Below are 12,461 nucleotides of genomic sequence, written 5' to 3' on the forward strand. Positions count from 1 at the left end.
GTGCTACATGAACTATCTTAACTCACTTGATGCTGTAGTGTCAGGATGACTTCAGTGTTGTGAACAGTCCAAACCCAACCTAGATGGTGTCTGATGTTTTATTCATTTCTGTGTTTTCAAAGTTCACTCAGACAAAAGTATGGCCAAGTGGTTTGGTTTATGAGGTAATTCCCAGTACTTGACATATTTATCACTATTCATTTGATATTGGAGCTTGGTGTCACACATTGGCATGCAACTCTCCTTTGAAGTTTTCAAGACTCCCTTTAAGTTTAATTTGTCCATTGAAATATTACAGTCTATTACAGAACATACTCCCAATACCTGTATTGAGTGTTGAGTTTTTGTCCCTTTAAACTTGACCAACAATTTTTGGACTTTTAGATTTCCAGTACATTAAAATGTCCAAATGAAAGTAGAGACTGCTTGCATAATGTTTTGGTCACAATGTTTCCTCATACTGCTCAGTCCTCTGGCATGGCACGGGGGGAGGGGGGCGCGCGTGTGAGAGCACGCTTTCCATATGCAGTTATGACCTCACTCTCATAACTACTCATAAGATTGTTTCAACAGGAGGGAACTAAAAGCAGTCAGTACAGCAGTAAAACAGGGACACTTGTGGTTGCATTATTGTAGGTGTAAAACAAAATATCAAACCTGGTCTGCAATGTAGTGGGTCATCACCAAAGTACTGGTGTGCTTTAGTTAAATGGATGCATATGTGTGTGTATGCATATGCAATGTACGTCTTGTCGCTCAATATTGTGGAATGCACTACTTACATTGGACTTGCATCAGAAGTTCATTGCATAGTTGCATTTACACTTTTAGTAAGCACTCTGTGTTACAGTTTTACAGATGTAGATATACTGCTATCTGATGTCAGCATTTGTCCGTTTTGGAAGATCTTCAGGTCTGTTCATCTGTGTAAAAGTTGCTTTTTACAAACGTACTGTATTTTTGGGGGTATAACTATTACATTTTCAAATTACTAGCCATTGTACAGTTAGTGTAAATATAGTATCTTTCAGCAATCATGTTTCTTTTCTTTTATGCTTGATTTTTTACAAGAGCAGTTAGAGCCTAAATAAAGTGATGGTTTCTCCTGTTCAATAAAGTGATGGTTTCTCCTGTTCAATAAAACATGTGTGTTTTATTAAACTCCTCAAGGAATGCGGATTATGGTAAAAAAACTGTGATTCTGGGACAGTTGGAGTACTTGAACATTGAGATTGCAGAGTCAAATGAGGTTTCTCTTATGCTGTTCATTTGATATATTTGCACTTATTTGCTGACTGTACAGGTGAATGTAGGCAGACGACTTAACACTAAACATTTTATTACAAATAATAATACATGACTAATTTGCACAGCAATGTGAAATCTCTGACTCCCTCTTGCAGGATGATGTTTAATCAGACACAGTGAGCTCCAAAAGTATTGGGACAGTGGCACATGTTTTGTTGTCTTGGCTCTGTACTCCAGCACTTTGGATTTTAAATGATACAATGAATATGAGGTTTCAGTGCAGACAGTAAGATTTCATTTGAGGGTATTTTCATCCATATTGTGTAAACCGTTTAGAAATTACGGCACTTTTTCTACATAGTCCCCCCATTTTAGGAGACCAAAAGTATTGGGACATATTCACTTACAGTATATGTGTATTAAAGTCGTCAAAAGTTTAGTGGTTGGGGAAATATTCATAACACACAATGACTTAATCAGGCTTGTGACTCAGCAAATGCATCCAACAAGTTTGTAGTTTGTTTTGGCTGTGTAAGGGCTATTTGACCAAGTAGGAGAGTGATTGTGCTGCATCAAATGACCTGGCCTCCACAATTAGCCGACCTCAACCCAATTGAGATGGTTTGGGATGAGTTGGACCGCAGAGTGAAGGAAAGCAGCCATAAGTGCTCAGCATATATGGGAACTCTTTCAAGACTGTTGGAAAAGCATTCCAGGTGAAGCTGGTTGAGAGAATGCCAAGAGTGTGCAAAGCTGTCATCAAGTCAAAGGGTGTCTACTTTGAAGAATTTCAAATATAAAATATATTTTGATTTGTTTGACACTTTTTTGGTTACAACATGATTCCATATGTGTTATTTCATAGTGTTGTCTTCACGACTATTATACAATATAGGAAATAGTAAAAATGCCTTTGAAAAAAAAAAAACTTGAATGAGTATGTATGTACAAACTTTTGACTGGTACTGTAAGTGAATTTTCCCTAGGTGCTGGAGTACAGAGCCAAAACAACAACAAATTCACTGTCCCAATATGTTTGGTGCTCACTGTATCTGTACGGTATAGCGCAACCAAGTCAATCCTTTGGGTCTTGAGGGAATTCTTAATGGTTTATTATTTCATTCATCCTTAAAAATCGGTATACAGTATATGTATACATGTTTTGTTATACAAAACAAATATCCAGAAAAAAATACAGGTTTAAGATACAGCATATACATACAATATGTTAATAAATAAACAACAGTAATAAAGCTATTAGAATAATAATGCTGTCCACCTAAGCCCTTTAATAATGGACTATACCATCTGACTATACTCTTTAATAATGGACTATACCATCTCTGACTATACTCTTCCGTCCTTCTAATAAACTGATGATATTCTGGAGGGGGGAAAAATGGTAATCAGAATTTGTTCATATATTCACTATAACAGTAGCATACAACACAACAGTAATGGATATGGAGAAATACATTACCTCTCTTCCAAAGGCCTTTGCCATTTCAGCTGCACCTGACCCAAACTACAAACACAAAAATATCAGTCAATTCCAGAATAATTTAAATTGCTCTAATTGCAACAGAGCCCATGCTGTAAGTTGTCATTACCTCGTTCTTCACATCGTGGTCGGCCCCACTGTCCAACAACAGCTGCACCAGCTCCTCATGGTTGTTCAACACTGCCACCTAGCAGACACACTCGTTATACTGACTGCTTGCCTTGTCCTCTATCAACTTTCCTGTCCCATGTCCTATTTCCTAAGGGGTCTCGCTGAGTTTGCACCATGAGTGGCACAACAAAGGTTTGTGAAGAGTGTGAAGTGTACCATAAGTGGTGTCTTGCCATCCTTGTCCCTGGTGTTGACATCAGCCCCGGCTCTGATGAGGAGAGAGGCCACCGCTGGGTTCCCACTGACCGCTGACACCCTCATCAGAGGAGTCCAGTGGGACACGGTGTCCCTAATGTCCAACTGAGACAACAATCAACATGCATTTTAGCCTCAAAATTAGAACTCCGGGCTGTGTTGCAGCCCGGCCGCGACCGGGAGACTCTTGAGGCGGCGCACAATTGGCCCAGCATCATCCGGGTTAGGGAGTGGGTTTGGCCGCCTGGGATGTCCTTGTCCCATCGCGCTCTAGTGCCTCCTGTGGGGAGTCGGGCACATGCACGCTGACACGGTAGCCAGTTGTACGGTGATTCCTCCGACACATTGGTGCGGCTGGCCTCGCAAGAAGCAGTGCGGCTTGGCAGTGTCGTGTTTCTGAGGACGCATGCCTCTCTTACAAGACTGTAACTACCAATTGGATATCACGAAATGGGTAAAAAGTTTTCTCTTTTTTTTAGTAGTGCACTTTACATGTACAGTAGGGAATAAAGTGCAATTTCAGACATGGCCAGCTTATAAAGCTCATAAATGCTGACACCAGTCTTACCTCACAGCCATCCTGGATCATGTAGGCTATGACAGCAAGGTGTCCTCCGTCAGCTGCCCAGTGGAGGGGGGTACAGCCCCCCATGTCCTGGGACTGCCACGTGGCCCCAAATCTCCTCAGGTACTTCACTATGTCCAGGTGGCCAAAGAAACATGCCAGCATCAGACTGACATAGACACAGTAAATGGTCAATCACAAACCTATTGTTCATTTACCCATAACGGTTGTACTGTAAATGTGAGCAAATACAGTAGAAGTCTATATGCAAAGGCAAGGTACATAATACTGTATGTGTTTGCACACCTGTCTTTCCCACTACCGTTCTTCATATTCACGTCTGCACCGTGTTCTACCAATTTGTGAACTAGTCTGAAAAAGATCCAAGTTCATAGAAAAGGTTTCAAGCATAATGGTGTCATTATTCCATTACTAGGAGAGCTTGGTGAGCAAGACTCGCCCTGTAAGGTTTTACCTGGCAAAGCCTTTCTGTGCAGCCACCATGAGAGGAGTGAAACCGTGTTTGTCATTGACGTTCACACTGACTGTCCTGGAGAAAAATAAAGCATGACATTAACCATAAGAGTATCTCAAAATTCTATCCTATAGTCCATCTGCTCATTGCTCACCCAGACTCCAACACTCTGGTCATGTCCTCCTCATCATTCATGTTGACAGCACGGTGGAGGTTCTTCCCACTCATAGGCTCACCTGGATGACATTATATAGGTGTCAAAGAACATAAACGCATATCATTTTGATAAAGCAGATATGTCAACTGAAAGAGTGTTGTGTACTCACGTGTGGTAGAGACAGACACAGCCGGGCTGTAGAGGGACTCCCCAGTTGGTCTTGTGATTCTCAGTCTGTACTTATAGGACGTGCTGGGCTCCAAACTTTCTACAGTGTGGTGACTGCTGTACCCACTGGTGGTGAGCAAAAAGCACAGTTAAGCCTACTCTTAGATTATGTCAATTAGAATTAGATATTATTCTAGGCCCATAGGATGTAATCTATGAATAGCTTATACTCACACATAGATAGTCCCATATGTGTGTGATTTGGGGTCCATCTCTTCTACAGAGAAGCGGGTCCATTTCTCTGGTGAGCCTGTCCGTGGTTCATTCTCCTCTGTCTCCCAGCTCAGGTCAATGCTATGGTGACTGACTTTACCAATGACAGGAGGAGTCGGTGCCTTGAATGGTTTATGGCTGCCTAAAGAACAGCACAGACATTGAAAGGGATACGGTGGGGGTCTGGGAGAGTTGGCCTTAATCTTAACACATTTTACAGGCGAGCTATATATTACAGTACAGAGGGTTGCATTTCTGGCCATGGACACATGATGGCACTACTAGCTGTAAATTACACAAAACAGAACACGTTCTGGGACTTTGTTTTACCCGTTTTAGCAGACTGTGAACCAGTGAATGATTTGCCGAATTAGTGAAGGTTAGGTCCAGCTTGCTGCAACTTTAAGCTGTACAGTAAAGTTAGCTAAACTACTAACGCGTTACAGTATAGTATAGCTACTAAATTATTTAGCTAACTAAAGCCAGCTCTATATAACTTCACGTTAGCTAGCTAAACCTGCTGTAGTTTGCAATCCTGAATTTCTGAAAACAGTCTTTGATTCAAGACGGAAATCAAAGTAAACCTAAAATTGACATACCTGGATTTGTCATTGTCACAGAAAGCAGTTATCTTGTTGATGGCATTTTGTGGTTGCTATGGGAACCACATGTGGCATGTGCGGGAAAATAAATAAATAATACATAAATGTGGCATGTGCGGGAAAATAAATAAATAATAAATAAATGTGGCATGTGCGGAAAAACCTGACGAAAATCCTTAGAACTGTTGGAGAACCCGGTGTTTTTAATCTAGGTTGAAAATATTTAACGTCATATTTTCAACCTAGTTGAAAGTATTCATCTCATTCTATATGTTTGCAACATTATTGCAAATTCATAACGGTTCAGCTGCGCACACTCCTCCACACAGACCATGTTCTCTATTTTTGTTCTTTCAAACTATTGTTCTCTATTCTACTATGCTTTGGCCTGTCCCATCATGGCCTCATCTGTTGGGACTCTTCGGGATTAAGTGGCCACATGACCAATCCATCCTTCACTGTGTTGCCGGAGCACGTTTAATTATTCAGGCTCCCCCGCTTTGAGCAGGGCAGAGGCATTCGAAGCCATTTTATTTAGCTTGAACAACCTACTTTTAAATTATATCAAATCACTAAACATTCTTCAAATTAATTTTTGAGGCTGTTTCTCAACCATGGCGCAGGGCATAACAACCGGAGAGAAGTATTGGGAGGATAGAGTAGCCTTCGAAACAGAAGGAGCAGGTCAAGAACATGTGGAATATGATGATGTTTTGGAGTTTAATACATTTGACGGACTACCCTACTCCTCTCGATATTACACATTACTGAAGGAAAGGATGGCTCTACCAGTTTGGAAAGCCAAGTGTGATTTCATGGACAAACTGGCCAACAAGCAGTTTGTTATTGTCTCTGGCACTGCAAAAACTGGCAGAAGCTGTCAGGTGAGTTGATTACTCTCTCTTCTGACAATAACTAGGTTTTATCTAACGATACACTGAGTATAGAAAACATTAAGAACACCTGCTCTTTCCATGATATAAACTGACCAGGTGAATCCTGTTGAAAGCTATGATCCCTTATTGATATCACTGTTAAATCCTCTTCAATTAGTGTAGATGAAGGGGTGGAGACAAGTTAAAGAACGATTTTTAAGCCTTGAGACAGTTGAGATATGGATTGGCTATGTGTGCCATTCAGAGGGTGAACGGGCAATTCAAAAAATGTGTATTTGAAAGGGGTATGGTAGTAGGTGCCAGGCGCACTGGTTTGTATAAAGAACTGCAACGCTGCTGGCTTTTTCACACTCAACATTTTTTCTTGTGTATCAAGAATAGTCCACCAGCCAAAGAACATCCAACTGTGGGAAGCATTGGAGTCGACACGGGCCAGTTAGCATCCCAGTGGAATGCTTTCGACACCTTGTAGAGTCCATCCTCCAACGAATTGGCTGATCTGAGGCCAAAAGAGTGGGGGTGTATCTAATATTTGGTAGACGCAGTGTATATTTGTAATACATAATGACTATTGGTTGCATCCCAAAAATCGCTCCTTTCTCACAAATTGTGCACTTGTTGAATTCCCTTCATGGATTTGAAAGAAAATGACTAGTATAAGGGATAGGTGTATTGTGGAATCTCCCTCTTGTCTAGCCCATGTCTATACTAATCCAATGTTTTTACATGTGTGAGAAGTACTGAACCAATGCACACTTCAGGAAAAAAGAAAGATTGTCCAACTGGTAAGTGAAATGAGGGGTTTAATGAATGCTCTCATTATGACTGAAGGATGTGAGTAGAGAAAGAAGAATCTGTTTTGACAGTGTTTCATGTTCTTATCTTTCTTCCTGTGGCATGCTCAGATCCCCCAGTGGTGTGCAGAGTTCTGCCTGTCTGTCCAGTACCAGAATGGCATGGTGGTGTGCACCCAGGACCACAGGCAACACACAGTGGATCTGGCCCTGCGTGTAGCTGATGAGATGGACGTCAACATCGGCCATGAAGTGGGCTACAGCATCCCTCTAGAGACATGCTGCTCTAGTGACACTGTTCTCAGGTCTGTAAACACTATTTAACACACTGCTCACACACTATTTCACACACACAGACACACACACACTCTTTCTCAAACACACATCACCCCCCTCTTTCCAGTTTTTATTTTTAAAGAAGTGAACATAAGAGTTGAGGGGCCTCTTTTCAGAGGCTCCATTGCAGCTTCCCAGCTCTAACTCTGAACATATCCCTTCTTCACCACTCCAGGTACTGCACTAGCGACATGCTGCTCAGAGAGATGATGTCAGACCCCATGCTGGAGCACTACGGTGTCATCGTCATTGACCAGGCCCATGAGAGGACGGTCAGTACAGACGTTCTGCTGGGCCTGCTCACAGACATCGCCCTGCAGAGGCCCGAGCTCCGTGTGGTGCTCCTCACAGCTACACACCCAGGACCCAAACTACTGGGCCACTACAGGAATGTCCCACTGATCCAGCTGGAGGGCGTGTGTTCAGCGGAGGCGGTGTATATTGGTACCAGCCACAAGGACTACTTCTGCTCTGCCCTACGACTGGTTCTGGAGATACACCACTCCCAAGAGGAAGGGGACATAGTCGTGTTTTTGGCCACAACTCAAGTAAGATCTGCTTAAAATGTAATATCCTAGTCTACAGTCTGGGAATGTGGGAGAAGCCATACCATGACAACTGTTGCTTGGAGAAAAGCTTTTCCAACCTTCTCTCCTCTTGTGTTTTCCCTATCTCAGGAGATAGATCTTGCCCGCGATATCCTCCATCGTGAGGAGGTCAATACATCTCCACATCTAGGGGAACTTCTTCCTATCTCGGTGCACCCTGGGCTGGGTGGGACTCTGCCCATGCCAAGTGAAGAGGACGGCCGGTGCAGAAGAGTCTTCCTCACCTCCAGTCCAAACGAAGACCTCTTTTGGGCTGTGCACAAGCTGAACTTTGTCATCGATGCCGGTGTCCAGAAAAGAAATGTGAGTAACATATTGACGAATAGTTATTTTAAGAGAAGCTTTTTAGTAACTACAATGTAATAAATTATAGTTAGTGGTGGTTTATTTAAATGAATGAATGTCTGTCTTTCCTAATTTTCTAGGTTTATAACCCTAGGATCAGGGCGAACTCAGTCGCCATTCAACCTATCAGTAGGAGTCAAGCAGAGAGCCGCAAACAGCTTGTAGGAACAACAGGTATGACGAAGACTGAAATCAGTATCAGTATTACAGTCTGGAGAGTTGTGTTCTTGCTAAGCTGAGCGCATCACTTCCCGCAGGGAAGAGTTTCTGTCTGTACCCAGAGGACACACCCCTGCCCAGCGAGACACGCCCCCACATCCTGGAGTCTGACATCACGTCCACCGTGCTCTTCCTGAAGAGGATGGACATCGGTGGCCTGGGCCGCTGTGACTTCATCGACAGGCCAGGTATGGCGAAACAGGCTGAACAAGTACAGGGTCTTTCTTCAGCATTACATTTAATGTATCTACAGTACCAATGTGACAGGACAGCTAAATGTATACATACAGAATGGAGTGATACATCAGTACAATGAAATTACATCCATAATGCAATAATGTCCCTTGATTGGTTGGGTTGGCATAACACCAGTGTTGTTTTGTATGTAGGGTTTTGAGCGCCATGCATCCTGTAGAGAGACATTTTGGGTTGAGATCAGTTAGTTAGTTTGGCCTGTGTGGTATTGTGTTCCATTGGAGGGCGGTGAGCCGTGCGTAAGCTAAACTGACAAGCCTTGTTCTACCGGCATTGTTTTCAGAGTTGACCTGCTTCTGTGAGATCTGGCTCCCGGGGCCTAGTGATGCAGCAGAGGCCATGGAGTGCTAACACTCATTAGAGATAAGAGCTTAGCCAAGCTCTCTCTGTGTGTGTGTGTGTGTGTCTCTAAGCCCTGCCAAGCACTACAGCTTAATGGTGTGCAGCAGGGCAATGTGGGCATTCCACTATAAGCCCCATGATTGGATGACATTTAGATTGAAAGTGTGTGCTAAATTGGTGTGTGATGTTATTATTATAATGTTGTTGCTGTTGTGATGCTGTTTCGCAGGATTAGACTATTACCATAATGACCATAACGTGACCGTATATTTGAGATGCTTATTGCCCTGTATACTCTAGTTTTATTGTTGAAAACATTGTCACGTCCAGAAGTGGCAGTGTAAAGCAAAGCTTCTCAGAACATTTATTTTGCACAGTGATTCACATCTGATATAAGGATATTGAGGATTAAGATTACAATCAATTTAGCCTGCTGTTGTACAACCTTACCAAATAATCTGTTTTACAAGATTGTAAACAAACAGTTTTCAGATGATTATCTTTATGAAGTCAGATACACAGTTCTGTCATGCACAGTTTAGATTCATATCCACGGTTGTGTTATTTCCACCAGATCCTGAAGGTCTGATGCAGGCTTTAGAGGAACTGGACTACCTAGCAGCCCTTGATGACGATGGGAACCTGTCAGAGATCGGCATCATCATGTCTGAATTTCCCCTGGAGCCCCAGATGGCCAAGACACTACTTGCCTCCTGCGAGTTTGACTGTGTCAGCGAGGTGACCACCATCGCCGCCATGCTGACAGGTATGTGGGACTTCAACTTGTGCTCTGTGTTCTGTATACCACATTAAATATTCATGTTACCATACACACCACCACGCTGTCGTCATACTGGCGCACTTGCTGACCTCATACAAAGTGAAGTCATGTCAAACCTCACATATACTTCAGTGTACAATATTGATGCACTATAACCCTTTCTATCATGCTGTCCCTCTCTTAGCACCAAGCTGCTACCTGGTCCCCTCAATGGAGTTGAGGCTAGAGGCCTCTCAGTGTCACCTTAAGTTCCAGCACCCAGAAGGAGATCACTTCACCCTAATCAACATCTACAAGGCTTTCAAACAGAACCAGCAGGAGCCCTGTGAGTTCACATAGGCCTACCTTTAGCCACAAACAGCTTGAAGAAAACTAGGTTAAAATTGTCCATAGACTTGTCATTGATTGATGCTTGTAATGTACATTATTCAACCCTTAAATTCCTCTCTGGTTTGGCGTGTTCCAGTTGTCAGTGTGGAGAAGTGGTGTCAGGACTACTTCCTGAGTCTGTCTGCCCTGCAGACGGCTGATGCTATCCGCTCTGAGCTGAATGACATCCTGAGGAGGATAGAGCTGCCTGTCTCCATGCCTTCCTTTGGTTCCAAGGGAAACATAATCAACATCAAGAGAGCGCTTTTAGCTGGCTTCTTCATGCAGGTAATATGGCTTCTACCTTCTAGCATTAGATATCTATTGAAAACTGCTAATACTATGACACTTGAAAAGGTACACTCTACCATTTACTTGGAGTGATTATAAAAGACAGATACTGTACTGTTATGACTTTCAGGTGGCGAGGGATGTGGACTCATCTGGGAATTATTTCATGTTGACGCACAAACACGTGGCCCAGATTCACCCTCTCTCTGCCTACGGCACCAATACGCCCAAACTGGGCCTGCCGGAGTGGGTCCTCTTCCATGAGTACACCTTCTCAGAGGACAACTGCATTCGCACCGTGTCCCACATATCACCAGAGGAGTAAGTAGACTAGGTCTGCAGATCTGAAGTAACCATTTGTGAAAGATAAACATCAACAAAACAAACATAATATATAAAAAATATAGTATATCAAAGATAATATCCCCAAAAATAATATGCTATAATCATGTGTAGATTCAAATAGATATAACTACAGATATTCACTTCAGGGAGAGACAAGAGTTCCCAGACACTACTTTCCATTTTGGCCCAGGCACATTATAGTCAGATTGGAATTGGAAAGGGTCTTCTTAATCCTGTCCTTAAAAAGGGATTATGGATAGCACAGCTACAGTACGGTTGTCTATGATAATCTCAAACTCATTCAATTCCCACTTAGGTTGCTCTCCGTAATTGCAGGTGACCCAATGTTCCTGTGCTATGTTAAATGTGCACTTCAAGTGCAAGTGAATAAGATAACTGTGTGAAATCAGAATGGAAATCCAATTCACCAATGATTCCCACTCCCTCCCTCCAGGTTCATTCAGATGGCTCCACAGTACTTCTTCTTTAACCTGCCTCCCAGTGAAAGCAAGGACATCCTCCAGAACATCTTAGACAAGGGAGCTGAACACTACAAAGCAAAGAAGATTAAAAAGAGCCCCAGCCTAGACAGCATACCAGAAGTCACAGCTAGTTGTGTCATACAGTGATTGTGAATGCCTTGGATGGGGATCTCTTTAGAGGCAGAAACGCCCTACTCATTCCCTGGTACATTATATGATCATGCTCACCAGTGTTACCTTTGCGTCATTGAAACTTAGAATCATGTCAAAATGTCAGGCTATAAAAATTAATATAATTCCATTTGTTAATCACTTGCATTTATATATAGGAAAAAAGTGACTGTCCAGATTTCCAATGTTTGTTTTAGTGATATTTATATAGACAGTCCATGTACCTGTATATGTGTTATTTTTTGGAACCTGCACTTTAATAATAAATACACCTCTAAAAATTGATGTTTGTGGAGTGCTCAACCTGAATGCACAACTAGTAAAACAAAAAGCCTATTTTGGGCAGTCCAAAAGCTGGATGGTTCGAGCCATGAATGCTGATTAGCTGACAACCGTGGAATGTATACCACAGGTATGACAAAAGTTATTTTACTGCTCTATTTACATTGGTAAACAAGACACCTCAGGGGTTTGTGCTATATGACCAATATACCTCGGCTAAGCCATGGTACATTGGCCATATACACCACACCCCCTCGGGCCTTATTGCTTAAATATAAAACACAGCTTAAAACAAGGGTGCATTCTTCATACTTTTCCCTTACTCGCCACTGCTTTTTAACCACCTGTCCCTTTTTCTTAAATTCCTCTAGTCAGTCACAGATTAGAGGTACAGAGCATCACAGGGAGACAATGAGTTGTTGAGCCATTTGCTGTAGAGAGTGTAGAGAGAATGGGTGTGGTTGACCCAATTCAGTGACAGAGCATTACATTATTGTAGCTACATGAGGCATTACAGCACCATGTGACCTCTTTAGTCCTGCAGACACACTTACAGGCTCAAGCCAAGATCCACAGACAGAAATAGGTTG

General features: G+C 42.5%; 2 protein-coding genes across 4 annotated transcripts; one reads left to right on the forward strand and one right to left on the reverse strand.

The window, feature by feature from the left end:
• Nucleotides 1-2,050: 2,050 nt before the first annotated feature.
• On the reverse strand, nucleotides 2,051-5,365 carry fank1 (fibronectin type III and ankyrin repeat domains 1). Its single transcript, XM_042322774.1, has 11 exons — nucleotides 5,353-5,365; nucleotides 4,715-4,895; nucleotides 4,482-4,606; nucleotides 4,310-4,391; nucleotides 4,156-4,230; nucleotides 3,987-4,052; nucleotides 3,684-3,849; nucleotides 3,077-3,220; nucleotides 2,859-2,936; nucleotides 2,729-2,773; nucleotides 2,051-2,632 (listed from the first exon to the last, which is right to left on the reverse strand). The coding sequence occupies exons 1-11, from the start codon at nucleotides 5,363-5,365 to the stop codon at nucleotides 2,570-2,572; spliced, it is 1,038 nt and encodes a 345-aa protein (XP_042178708.1). The 3' UTR covers nucleotides 2,051-2,569.
• A 327-nt stretch (nucleotides 5,366-5,692) lies between these two features.
• Nucleotides 5,693-11,868, forward strand: LOC112253064 (putative pre-mRNA-splicing factor ATP-dependent RNA helicase DHX32). Of its 3 annotated transcripts, XM_024424944.2 has the most exons (12): nucleotides 6,130-6,239; nucleotides 6,990-7,036; nucleotides 7,157-7,350; nucleotides 7,557-7,929; nucleotides 8,059-8,292; nucleotides 8,415-8,508; nucleotides 8,592-8,741; nucleotides 9,725-9,916; nucleotides 10,116-10,256; nucleotides 10,398-10,588; nucleotides 10,722-10,912; nucleotides 11,391-11,868. In XM_024424944.2, the coding sequence occupies exons 3-12, from the start codon at nucleotides 7,208-7,210 to the stop codon at nucleotides 11,563-11,565; spliced, it is 1,884 nt and encodes a 627-aa protein (XP_024280712.1). In that variant the 5' UTR covers nucleotides 6,130-6,239; nucleotides 6,990-7,036; nucleotides 7,157-7,207; the 3' UTR covers nucleotides 11,566-11,868. The 3 variants fall into 3 exon arrangements, with proteins under 3 accessions (XP_024280710.1, XP_024280712.1, XP_024280711.1); XM_024424942.2 differs by lacking the exon at nucleotides 6,990-7,036 and having other exon boundaries at nucleotides 5,693-6,239; XM_024424943.2 differs by lacking the exon at nucleotides 6,130-6,239 and having other exon boundaries at nucleotides 6,610-7,036.
• The last annotated feature ends 593 nt before the right edge of the window (nucleotides 11,869-12,461 follow it).

Source organism: Oncorhynchus tshawytscha, linkage group LG06 (assembly GCF_018296145.1).
Source record: "Oncorhynchus tshawytscha isolate Ot180627B linkage group LG06, Otsh_v2.0, whole genome shotgun sequence".
In the NCBI taxonomy this organism is placed as follows: Eukaryota; Metazoa; Chordata; class Actinopteri; order Salmoniformes; family Salmonidae; genus Oncorhynchus; species Oncorhynchus tshawytscha.